Below are 13,444 nucleotides of genomic sequence, written 5' to 3' on the forward strand. Positions count from 1 at the left end.
ATGTTTTTTGTCATCAAAATACCAGTCAATTTGTATGCCCCATTTCATCACCATTACATTTTAATAGGCTATAAAGAATAAATTAAGTAAAATTGATAGAAAATGGTTCTGAGATCATTTGTGAAATCATCAAAGTAATTTTGCCAACATGGTTCAAACTTTAGTTTGCATTGGCACCAATGTAAAGGGGTTATAAGGGAAAGGAGGAGGCGAAAACCAGCTTGACAATATAAATACAGTTTAATGATAAACTTAAACAAAAACACACAAACATAAACACATACAGGGCAGCTGCCCATAGTTCTCTCTCTCTCTCTCGAACTGCCTTCTCTGGTCACCTTTATCCCTTGCTCGCCTCATCAGGCTGATTGGGGTCCGGGCGTGCGTCATTCCGGCCTGGCCCTGCCCTTCTCCGTGCTACAGCTGACTTTATCTGCTTTTTGGAGCTTCAAATTTCTGGCCACCATCACTTGCATTGTATGGACCTACAGAGCTGAGATATTCTTCTAAAAATCTTTGTGTGTGTTCAGCAGAAGAAAGTCATACACATCTGGGATGGCATGAGAGTGAGTAAATGATGAGACAATTTCCATTTTTGGCTGAACTATTCCTTTAAGAATAGGCTATAATAATAATAATAAAAAAAAAACATTTGTTGACCACTAATTTGTATATTATAGGATGCAGTCATTCAATATTTATGGTGGGAAAATATGATTTCTTGAAAGATCAGCAGTAGATTTTTTAACAAATTAAGGCCTTCTCTATCTATTCTTTCAAAATGAACCACAGAGAGAAAGGAGTGCAACAGGCAGACAGTTTTAAGAGAGGAGTGGAAGACAGGTGCCAAGAAATGTTGGATCAAAGGAACAAGTGATAAGCAGCTCAAGCCAAGAATCTCGAGAAAGAGAGAACGAGGCCTTGAGAGGGGGATTGAGAGAGCAGATATCAGAGAAAATAAAGATTCACAGCCAGGTCAGGAACACAGAAAACTCAGACCGATGACAGATAGAGTGATAGCATGCCAATACAGAACCAGTGTCAGAGACCAGTGTTATTGGGTACTTCACTATTCCTGTAGAGGGACCCCTCTCATTCTGCTTTCTCTGCCTCACTCCTGCTCCACTGATTTCAGTCCATAAGGGAGGGGTGAGCGAGAGAGAGAGAGAGAGAGAGAGAGAGAGTGTGAGAGAGAGAGAGAGAGAGAGAGAGAGAGAGAGACAGAGAGAGAGAACAGCCTCAATGTGTGGAATTCTTGGGCAGACATCACAACGATTACACCTCTCCCTACTGTTCTGCCTCAGTCACTGTCTGTGGAAAAGGGCTATTACTTACTGCAAACAGAGGACTCCTTCAGAAGCCAAAAGAAAGGGAAAGACAGTAGGAAAAAGTGTGTGTGTGAGAGAGAGAGAGAGAGAGAAAGAACGAAAAAGAGAGGAACTGAAGCAACAACTGGACAGAAGGAACAAACTGACTCCCCTGTTAAAAAGAAAGAAAGGAAAACGGAAGGCACTGGAGTATTTGTTTTTTTCTTTCGTTTTGTTTTTTTCTTCTTTCTCATCGTGGTGCTGGGAGGCACATCATCTTTTCAGTTGTTTGCTCTCTCCATCATTTGCCTCCTGATCTATTTCTCCATCTACATGGTGTATAATTTTGTATATTTATGACAAGAGAGGAGAGAGGAGAAAGAAGGGGCAATTTTTTTTTCTCTTTCTCTCATTTGGCTATTTATGACCCCCTTCATTCCTTCACCTGTTCCTCCTTTCCATCTCTCCTCTGATCATGCCTCCCACTCCCTCCATCTCCAAAGCGTGATGCACCCTGAATGAAAGTTGAAGAGAATTCTGAAAATCACCTCCACACTTCCTTTTCTTTTCTTTTTTTTTTTTATTATTCTTTTTCTTTCTCTTTTTAAACAGTTCTTTTTGTCCTCCACCATCTACCCTTACGTATCACTCTTTTTCTTCCCTGGATGCTTTAATATTCCTCTAGGTAGGTTTAATGACTTGTTTAGTGTCTGTCCAGTCTGTGTGTGTGTATGTGTGTGTGTGTGTGTGTGTGTGTGTGTGTGTGTGTGTACTTGGGTGTTCCTTTTTTACATATACATTAAACACAATGCACACATACACACACATGCATTAAACTAATGGACAACCAGACGACTAGAATTTTAACAATTATTTCATACCACTACTCCATGCCTCTTTTTACCCATCTCAAACTCTATCCATCTTTAACTCTCGTTTATGAAGAGAAAGATATTTGTTTCCTGCCATTCTTTCTTTTCTAAGATACACAACACTCACATCTGGTCTCGGGCTGCCAGTCTGATTTAATTTCCCCACCTCATACATCTCCAATGTCCAGTGAAGGTGTCAGTGTGTTTTATTTCGTGTTGCAGACAAATTACTGTTTTGTTACAATTCTGTTCTTTTACTGAAACTGGTGAGGCTGGCGTGACTGCTTAATATTCGGATCTTGCACTGATTTTAACTTGTGGTTTGTGGTGTCATCCTACCTGCTCTGGAGCTTTGAAACACGAAAACTGAGTTGTAATCAAAAATTCAGTTTTTGCTGAAAATATTGATCAAGCTTTAAATCAGTGTACTGATTTTGTTTTAGTGTATCCACCTGCTCTCTAGCTGGAGTCCATTTGCGCTGTTATGGATCCCCCATTCGTTTCATTGAGTGTTCAATTTTCTCTCGTCGCTCTCCAGTGTTTCTCACTTTCTCCCTCATTTTGTCTGTTTTTCTAACACCTTTCAGACAGGCCATCGCCTCTTCTGCTTTCTTATCATCACTTTTATCTTTCTCTTGACTCTTGTCTTGATTTTTGGGGGTTTCCATGTTTAGATGACACACATGACCACTGTATGTGGTACCTTAAATTATTCTCCTTGAATCAAACCTTTTTTTCCATGATGTTTTAAAATATAAAACTGTATTGTTTCATAATTTGATTGTCTAGTTATTTAGTAGTGAATTCTGGATAGGTAATCTGTGGATTTCAAATATTTAATATTTTAATACATTTCTCTGAATGCAAATGTATTTGTAAATAAAGGTATGTAAATGTATTCTCTGAATGTCAAGAGTCAAACATTTGTTTTTTTTTTTTTTGTCTTAATTTACTTTGGTAAAATGCTAACATAATTTCTAAGAAAGGGATGGCTATCCATAAAGTGATGTTGTCACACAACTTAAGATGGAAGGAAATCTCAACCTCACCCTATTCCATTCATATTAATGTTTTATTTTCTATGCATCATATTCTCTTAATTTTGGTATCTCAAATTAATTTTCAGCTGTTCATTTTTGTATTTATTTTTTACTAATCCCTTTTTTACGTGTGATTTAAATGTATTTTAGACATCCCAAATTCATCCTCCTCACTTTTTCTTATAAATGGACTATGAAAAACAAACCCTTTATATGGTGAAATGGACATTTCAAAGGAAGGTGACCATCTTGTCTTATGTTTTTTAATGCTTGCACACTCCCTCTGTCTTGTGTATCACATTTTTTTAAACATTACCCAAATAATAATGATGAAATACCACAAGACGGTTACACTGGTAAGTAACACATTAACACAGTAAAAATATAACGCATAATTGTATTTGTGTACTTTTGTAAGTGTGTTACTGTATGTGTTTGTGAAACATATATCTGTCCCTTTCTTTGTTCGAAGAAGTCTATTGCACATATTATTATCAAGCAACATATCAGTCCAGCAACCCCCACTAACAAATGCTGATATTGAACACTGTGTATTAGATCAATAGAAAGTGTATTTGATCAATAGAATGGAAAATAATCCAAAAATCAGATTTCAGTCTTTGCTTACCTTTATTCAGCATTCATTTGCCAGAACCCTCACCTGTATTTGAGACACTGTTCTTTGCCTTTCCCTTTCTGTAGTGTCACGAGAAGAACCCAGCAAAGAATGTACATGGATACCTGAACCAATGAAAATTTGAGACCAGAAAATATTCAGTGCTCCATCTATCCTTGATTTTCACCTCTGGACTCTATTGTACATCAAGAAACTCTAGAGTTTGGGAACTATTAACAGAAAAAAAAATCAACATTTAGTCTAAGCAAGTAAAACGTTATCTACTTTTTGCCACCTTCTTTCGATTAGTCTGTGTTTTATAGATCACATTTTGTAGCCAATGAAGGCCTGATGTTGTCCTGGGTTGTTATAAATTTTACGTATATTTCTTTGATTTGATTTAAGAAATGAACTCTTTCTTGAGTGACTGAACACCAATCAAAAAGCTCAAGCATTTTAAAATCGTATTTGTTTTTGCTTTGCCGTGATATATTTCTGCGGTTGCTAGCCAGGCATCTTTTTTTACATTTCTTCATAGTTTTGATTATATATAAAATGGCCTGTGCTCAATAACCCAGCCTGGATTTACAGTAGAGACCAACACTTTCAACCAGAGCCTCTATCTGACAGTCATTTGTCACACCATTCTTTTTTACCCCTACCAAGTCCTCAAACTACTTCAACGGTCTGTCACTCCTCCATCCAGGGCTATGAGAGGAAGAGACAAGAACCAGCTCACATCATCATGCAGGAGTTGAGGAGAGAAAATGGGAGTTGGGCTGGCAATGTTCAAGGTAAGGGAAGAACTTTGCTTTCTTTGTTGCTTTCATTTGTATTTTTATAAATTTTTCTCATACTCTTTTATATGCACACTTAGTCAATGTGAAACCCCATTTGCAACCCATTTTACTTTGTTAATGTAACATATTTCAGAGTGATTTTTAACGTGAAAAAAAAAAAAGGATGGTGGAATTTTATCCATTGGGAATTTATTGGATCATGAAAACTGTGAGTTTTATACAAGAATGGAGACAGACATGTAAGCAGGTGTGAGAAAACAATGTCTTAATAGCTGTTTAGCAGTTGGTTAAAATGACCCAATAGCCTGCACAGCCTTGGTGATGCCAACAGAAAAGAAATGTAATTTCAGAGGAAAAGAAAGAGTATTTTGAACAATAATGAAGACAAAAAGAATAATGTGCACAGATGAATCAATCACAATAGGACCAGCAACATGCATTCAAGGAATATTTTTGGTTAAATACAAGTTAAGCTTAATCAACAGCATTTGTGGCATAATGTTGACAAAAATAACTTGACAAAAATAACAAGACTTGTCCCTCCTTTTCTTTAATAAAAGCAGAAATCGAGATTAAAGTGAGGCACTTACAATGGAAGTGAACGGTGGCAATTTTATTTTTGTGTTTAAAGGCAGAAATGTGAATCTTATAAGTTTATAAAAGCACATTCATTTCTCTGTTAAAACTTGTGTGTTATTTGAGCAGTAAAGTTGTTTAGCTCATTATTTTAAAAGCATGTTAACACGCGTACTGTTTATGCCTTGTGGCAATACTTTTAAAACAGTGAGTATTTTAACCTTTACAGATTGGCCCCATTTACTTTTATTGTAAGTGCCTCACTGTATCACTTTTTTTCCCCTTTCTTGTTAAGTAAAGGAGGGGCAAGTTTTGTGGTTATCAACATTATGCCACAAATGCTGTCGATTGACCTTAAATTGTATTGAACCTGGAATATTCCTTTAAGAAAATAGGGCTAATTTTGATTTCATTTTTGCTTTAAACACATACATACACTTCCACAATATACTTTATTTCTCACTTCTTTTATCTCCCATCACTTACTCTATGGCCTTAACAACATGTCTATTTATTTCAGGTATCTAATTTTTTGTTGCCTTAATGAATGTTTGTGAGTGATACTCAGTGCACTGCTGTCTACTTTTTGTGCAGGCATTTGTCCAAGTTGCTTTTGGTCGTGCTGCCTTCTTTCCAGTTTGAGTAATGTACCCGTGGTCTGGGCCAGACATTGTAGCTAAGTGGGTTAATGAAAGAGAGAGTACGAGAGAGAAATACTGTGAGAGAGAAGGGGAAAAAAAAGGTGAGAAAAAGAGAGAGAGGTTGAATAGCCTTTAACTCTCTCTCTTTTCTTAAGTTGGTCTTGAGATGCTCGTCTGCTGATGGATCCATTGCATAGGAAAGTCATTAGTAGTCCTGAAAATGTCCGATAACGTATCGCCCTCTTAAGATACACCGCTGCTGATTAACGTGAGGTGACAGCATTTTTTACCCACGTCATTGGGGTCGTAGCATCAGTCAATCAAACCTGACATTGATTGACGGGGACAAGAAGGATGAGGAGAGTGTGGAATGTCTTTTAGAGTGAAGCATCACTCAGAGATTCCGTTGGTGTGGTAACGGAGGCTCTGTTGGCATGGCAACGGAACATAGTTGACATTCTAGACTTACAATGATATAACTGCTACCCATAAATGGTGCAAATCTGATTTTATATAAGCCATTGTTTCGTAAATAATGACACTTACGCTGTAGACACCATCCTGTAGATGAATTGCCTTTTCGTCTTAGTCTGACAATGTAGCGCTCTACATTATGCTAGTGTGTATACCCACTGAGCAAACAACAAGCCTTTATCATCTTGAAAACTGGGGGAATTGAACTTTATATAAATATAAGTTTCCAAAAAACAAGGATGATAGTCAATAAGGGCCTCTCTGGGATGGGTGATGAAATATGTTAAGGAGATGTGCTATGTTGGTGCTCATTTGATTTGTGAGTTTTGTCATGAATGAGGGGGTGAATACAGAGAGCTATGATGTTGTTTACTTTCCAGTCAGAGAAACAGGACAGTGTGGTGTAAAGCAGAGACAATGGTGTGCACTTTACAAATGTTTCATAAAAATATGGTTATTATAAATCATTAATAAAGGACTTGTCATTCATGTAGAAGATATTAAAGGAATATTCCGGGTTCAACACAAGTTAAGCTCAATTGACAGCATTTGTGCCATAATGTTGATTCCCACAAAAAGTAATTTTATCTCGTCTGCCTTTTTCTATAAAAAAAGCAAAAATGTAAGTTACAGTGAGGCACTTACAGTGGAAATTAATGGGGCCAATTTTTTGGAGGGTTTAAATGCAAAAATGTGAAGCTTATAATTTTATAAACAGCTTACATTAATTCTTCTGTTAAAACTAATGTATTATTTGAGCTATAAAAATGTTTAAATCGTCATTTTTACAGTCGTTTTAGTGTTCGTTGAAATTACTTTGGCATGGCAATGATGTTGTAAAATTGGATATAACTTTACACAGAAAAGGTTAGTAAACAAATTTATCACACTAAAATCATGTTAACATGCATATTGTTTATGTCTTGTGGATAAACTTTTGAAACAGTGAGTATTTTAACGTTAACGGATTGGCCCCATTCACTTCCATTGTAAGTGCCTCACTGGAACCCAGATTTTTGCTTTTTATCGTTTTTTTTTTTTTTTATAAAAGGAGGGGCAAGTCAAAATATTATTTTGTGGTTATCAATATTATGCCACAAATGCTGTTGATTGAGCTTAACTTGAATTGAACCTGGAATATTCAAAATTCCGGGTTCAATACAAGTTAAGCTTAATCGATAGCTTTCGTGGAATACAATGGAAGTGAATGGGACAATTTTTGGAGGGTCAAAAGGCAGAAATGTGAAGCTTATTTTTTTATAACAGCACTTTAATTCATAAATTCTTCTGTTTGAACTCAGTGTTTTATTTAAGCTGTAAAGCTGGTTTAAATCTACTGACTACTGTTCAAGGTGGATCACAGGGTTTACTGTGTTATGTTGTCTCATCAGGGCACCGAATTAAATTATAAAATAAAATAAAAATAAATGAAAGAACAGTAGTGACAGAAATAAAAAGACCTGTCTTCACTAAAAGATACATTTGATATATGTGTTTTCAAATAGGTACAACACTTAACTACAGTAAAATGTGGAGGTAAATTCCAAAGTTCAAACTGTTTTCTGCTTACATGTATAAATATGCATTTGAGTTCTATAAAAGTGTGTGAAAGTGTTTGTGGTGGCAGGAGATATGGATTCTAGGGACACAGAGGTCAATATCCAGCACTGGTCTTTTCTCATCTGCTTTAACAGTATTGACTAACAAATTAAGAGGATTTAGTTCCAGTATGTGTGTATTTGTGTGTATGTACCAATAATGGGGCATTTAACAAGAGTTCACCTCTTTAATCAGTTCAGAAAAAGACCTTATGGCACAGGTCAGTGCAAACAGGTTCATTTTTGCTATATGAGTGCATGTGTGTATGTGTGTGTTTTGATTTCCCCCACAGTGGTGATTTACAAGTTTATCAATGCACACCTGTTGTAATTCACACTTCCATCACTATAGGAGTGATTTTTGCTCTCGTCCCACGTTCACTAAGATGGTTGAAGCTTTGCCTTAATCACAGCGCATGACTTCATTATGGACAGAGTTATAATGACTTAATGAGCTCTTGTCCAGTCATGCACAGCGTCATAAGTCTCTCAAATGAGTGATTCACATGGTTAATGTTGTAATTTCATTATGTCTTTCATTATGTCATTTAATGACATTCTGCTTCTTCGATATGGAGGATATAGCAAGGAAGTTGCAAGTAAGGGGTCTATATTGCAGACAACAGACAAAATATCATTATACCAAACACTGCAGTTCAATACCATATTTTGCTTTGCTGTTATTTTGCGTGATGTGTGAAATACTGGATATATCAGATTAGCTGTCACTTAAAAAACATTTTGTCTGCCTTTTCGAGCTGTCTGCCTTGACTGCAGAGGTGTTGAATCCTATTTCTGGATATCTGCCTTCCTCCAGAGTTTATCTGTAACTCTAATCAAACACACCTGAACCAGCTCATCATGGTCTTTATGCTCACTTGAACATTACAAGCAGGTATGTCGGAGGAGAGTTGGAACTAAACTCTGCAGGAAGGTAGATATCCAGGAGCAGGACTTGTTCTCTTTTTAAAAATGTGCATTGTTATTCTGGCTCTTGTGGTTTGTAATAAAGCAATAAGCCATGAGATTGTGCCTTACCAGTTGTAAAATCACTGTTGCACACAGACTTGAGTGGTTTATAGAGTCCAACAGTCGGGATCCGAAGTAAAAATCTAATTTATTGCATTCCACAGGCGAATTAAAGGAATATTCTGGGTTCAATACAAGTTAAGCTCAATCGACAACATTTGTGGCATAATGTTGATTCCCACAAAAAATTATTTTGACTCCTTTTCTTTAAAAAAAGCAAAAATCGAGGTTACAGTGAGGCACTTACAATGGAAGTGAATGGGGGTTTAAAGGCAGAAATGTGAAGCTTATAATTTTATAAAAGCACTTACATGAATTCTTCTGTTAAAACTCATGTATTATTTGAGCTGTAAAGTTGTTTAAATTGTAATTATTACGGTCATTTGAGGGTTTTAGGGTTTGTTGACATTACATTGTCATGGTAACAAAGTTATATTGGAAATAACTTTACACAGAAAAGGCTAGCAAATGATTTTATAAAACTAAAATCATGTTAACATGCATATTGTTTACGTCTTGTGGCTATACTTTTGAAACAGTGAGTATTTTACCGTTTATGTATTGGCCCCATTCACTTCCATTGTAAGTGCTTCACTGTAACCCAGGTTTTTGTTTTTTTAAAGAAAAGGAGGGGCAAGTAAATCAACATATGCCACAAATGCTGTCGATTGAGCTTAACTTGTATTGAACCCGGAATATTTCTTAATAATTTTTTTCGGTCTTTAAATTGTCAAATTTTCAGCACAAATGTATCACACAAGAAAATAATGGTATAAGCATGGCCGTAACCAGAACATATTGAATGTTGTTTATAAAACACCGTACAAACTAGATAGTCCAGCCTATAGCAATTGGGATAAATTACACCACAACCCCAACAACACAATAAAACAACAATAACCATACAACACTAATATAAACACCAATTACAACATCACTACTATCGTTACCATTCGTGATAGCATTCCCACCTGCTGCTCTGTCGATGATGATGCCTTGTGTCAAGTTTTATCCAAAGATGCCTTGTGCATTCCCACCTCCTACCGCCTCCACTCTGATTCCCACCTCGAAATTGATGATGACTCTTTGAACCACTTTCTTATATCCATGCTGCTCCTATTCAGAACTGTTACACAGCACAGCAAAAATTTGATTTTGAGACTGCAGCGTGCACAGGAACCTGTCGTGTATAAGGTTATGACAGGAAATAAAAATATTGTAAGGCCTGCTTTTGCTGAATATGTTTGGGGCTAGCCATTGGCTGTTGTATTCCAATAATTATGAGGTAGGTCTTTGCAAGGTTTGGGGACTATTGGGGGATGTTATTAATTGTTATTTCTAAGTTATTCTGCTTCAAGTTCTGTTTAGTTTTAAATATGCAGTTTTATGCAGGGATAAAAAATTTATTTTTGCGGAGGGGTATAATTTTTAACAGTAACAGAGACTACGTCCACATTAATCTGGATACATTTGAAAATGCATAATTTTCTCTACGTTTTGGCTTTCTGTCCAAACTGAACTTTTCGAAAATGCTCTCCAAAGTGGATAAATGTAAAAATGCTGTATTTGTGTTGTAATGTGGACTGGAAAAACAGAGATATTAGGGGGAAAAATGACGTTGTTGTTGTAATGTGATGCAGTCATGTGATCCATTCAACCCAAAACAATCAAGATTGCTGCTCATGATGTAGCAACACTGTTGTGCCTGTTATCCACTTTGATAATGTTGTTAACTGTATATGTTACTTTGTACAACCTACACATTGCATTCCTTCAACGGCAACGGGAAAATTGCATTTCAGACCGTTCATGGAATGGCGCAGTAAGGGGATTTAAGCATTTTCAGACGTTTCAGTGTGGATGAGCAACATTTGGAAAAAGTTTTCAAAATTTTTTTAATTAAACATTTTAAAATGTATCCGGATTAATGTACATGTAGTCTTATAAATCTTTGAAAACAGACCATAAGCCCGAGGTAATTAATTAATTGAATATGCATCTGTTAAAGCCACCAGTCCTTGTTATTTCAGCTTCATTTTTTAGAAATAGTGTGTAATAGCGGTATTCCTAGCGAAGATCTACAATACCCATGATCCTGAAGAGAAAAGATCTACGAATCAGAGAATCGTGGCCAAGAAAGTAAGGCAAACAAGCTCTGCAGAGATCGCCCACTTGCATGAAGTACCATGAATGACACATTCAAGTCAGTTTTCCTTCACTGTCAAACTTTTATTTGTAATATACAATATATGTGTGTATATACAATATATGTGTGTATATACAGTATATGTATATATATATATATATAAAATTGCAATACTATTTAAATATATTTTTTCTATACTTTATAATCAACAACTTCCATTGTTTTTAATTCAATTACGTCAGTGCTTCATAGGATTGTAGTTCATGCCCTCATGAAAGACGTTAAGTACACAGTCTTGTCCCTTTTGTCTTTTTGTCCGATTTTGAAATACTTTTTTGCTGTTGATAATTAATAGTATTCACCTTATTCAGCCCAGCCCCTTTTCAGCGCTTCGCTATTCCGAATTTTGTCATCTAACTTCCTGTTTGTATTGAAGCTACTGAGAAGAGTAGATCAAAATGAATTACATGTGGGAGCACTGAAAGTATTTTCACCAAGAGGTGATGGTGTGAGTCTATAGCACCCCTTTACTACGTGAAAATGCTAGCGGGGTGTTTTCTGTCATTGTACAAGTTTGTTTTCTGACACTCACGGAGGTAAATTGGACCTGGCAGATCACATTTAGACAGCTATGATACACTGCACTGTTCCATGATACTAGCGTTTAATTGTTATACCTGTAATTCTGCTGAATTTTTAATATGTTTAGTTGCCATGAAATTTCAGACAGGACAGCTCGTATTATTTTACATTAAAGTTCATGACATTAAAAGGAAAGTATATGTACTTTTTAAAATAAAATTTTCACCCAACATTTTTAAGAGGCTTAAATGTGATTAAAATAGTTGTTCATGCAACATAAAATAAAACATACGCTTTTATGTGTGTGTGTGGATAGCAGCACCCCTTCCACCGTCCGGATATAACATTAAAAAAATCTGCTCACCTGGGTAGGGTTGCACCAGTTGTGCGTACGGTCTAACTTAAGTTGGGACATAAAGTTCACACTAAGGGCTTAGTAACTACTAGTTAGTTTGTAACTAAGTCAGTGCTTAATTTGGTTGCACCATCTGTTAACGCAAGACTTAGGTAGTAGTTCGTAAGCTCTCCGTAAAGTAATGCGTAGTCGCATAATATGACGTTTGTCTGTACCCTAACCCTGATCCAATAAGCAGCCTTCAAATTTTAACACAGAAGTGTTAAAAAGGTGTGCATTTCAGATTTATCTTGTTACGGTTAAAGTTCATACCTTGTTTGCTCACATAACTGTCAGCTGTAATGAATTTGTATGTGTTGAAACGTGACACCGGGTGACGTGCCCCAATGCACCGTTAGATTGGTTTCATGCTGAAGAGCCACTAACTAAGTAGTATGTTTTTTACATAATGTTCTCTCTTATAAATGTAAATGAGTGTAAATATCAACATCATCATATATGTCTAAAGGATTGAAGTCTGTCATGCAAAACATGAGCTCAATGATGTCATTAAATCAATGTGCTTTTTTATTCCAACTGTTACTCCTGGCCGGAGTCTTCCGTAAATATTTAGTTATACATAGGGTTATGTCCTACCTAAGTTTAATGGGGGGTTGCAGTGAAGCATTTACCCATGTTTCCATTGATCATGGTAAAAATAACACGATGAGTGAATGACACAAGAAGATGGTCAGAGGTGTTGTACAGAAATACGTTTAATGACTTTGTACTGTCTCTAGGAGTTTCATGAGCACAGAGGCATATCAGTACGTCCACAGCGTGAAGATAAAATCTTGTGAATTTATGAATGAAACTTATTTTAAAATCTCCCTACTCTGCTTTCCATTGCTATGACATCCTCTGAAAACGTTAAAATGCTCACAATAACTTTTGGCAACTCTACAACCTCTAAATCCATTTCACTAGCTAATTACACTTTGACATCAACACAACAGAAAACGCTAGACCGAAACATCAAAGACAAAAAATTTCAAGATAGCTGCCCGTTAGTTTCTCTGGCACATAAGGTGAATAATGGTAAATAATAATGATAGTATGTGGCAACAGCAATATAATAAAAGACACCAATGTTTAATTAACAGTTAAAATGTGTTATTCATTATCAGAATAAAAATTTCTTCTACCAATTAATATAGCTCATTTTCCTAACTCCAGGCTTTTTGCAGTTACCAAGCAACGTAGCAAATTGCCACATTAATAAAGAATGTGCGGTCACAGGTGTGCATTTATAGTAATTTTACAGTGGCTTAAAACGTGGCTCATACAATCAGAATTTAGAGTCAGAACTATCCGTTTATTAATCTCCAATGAATTTTACTGTGGTATAAGGTGGAAAGTATTCACTTCT

General features: G+C 36.1%; 1 protein-coding gene across 1 annotated transcript in view; it reads left to right on the forward strand.

Annotated features, from left to right (window-relative positions):
• The first annotated feature begins 1,278 nt into the window (after positions 1 to 1,278).
• The window catches only part of LOC127443674 (glutamate receptor ionotropic, NMDA 2B-like), a 144,251-nt gene continuing 132,085 nt past the window's right edge, over positions 1,279 to 13,444 (forward strand). The window contains exons 1-2 of the mRNA XM_051702426.1: positions 1,279 to 1,992; positions 3,922 to 4,629. Of these exons, the coding sequence (XP_051558386.1) occupies positions 4,603 to 4,629 (27 nt within the window). The 5' untranslated portion in view covers positions 1,279 to 1,992; positions 3,922 to 4,602. The remainder of the gene's footprint in view (positions 1,993 to 3,921; positions 4,630 to 13,444) is intronic.

This window comes from Myxocyprinus asiaticus, chromosome 7, assembly GCF_019703515.2.
Source record: "Myxocyprinus asiaticus isolate MX2 ecotype Aquarium Trade chromosome 7, UBuf_Myxa_2, whole genome shotgun sequence".
NCBI lineage: Eukaryota > Metazoa > Chordata > Actinopteri > Cypriniformes > Catostomidae > Myxocyprinus > Myxocyprinus asiaticus.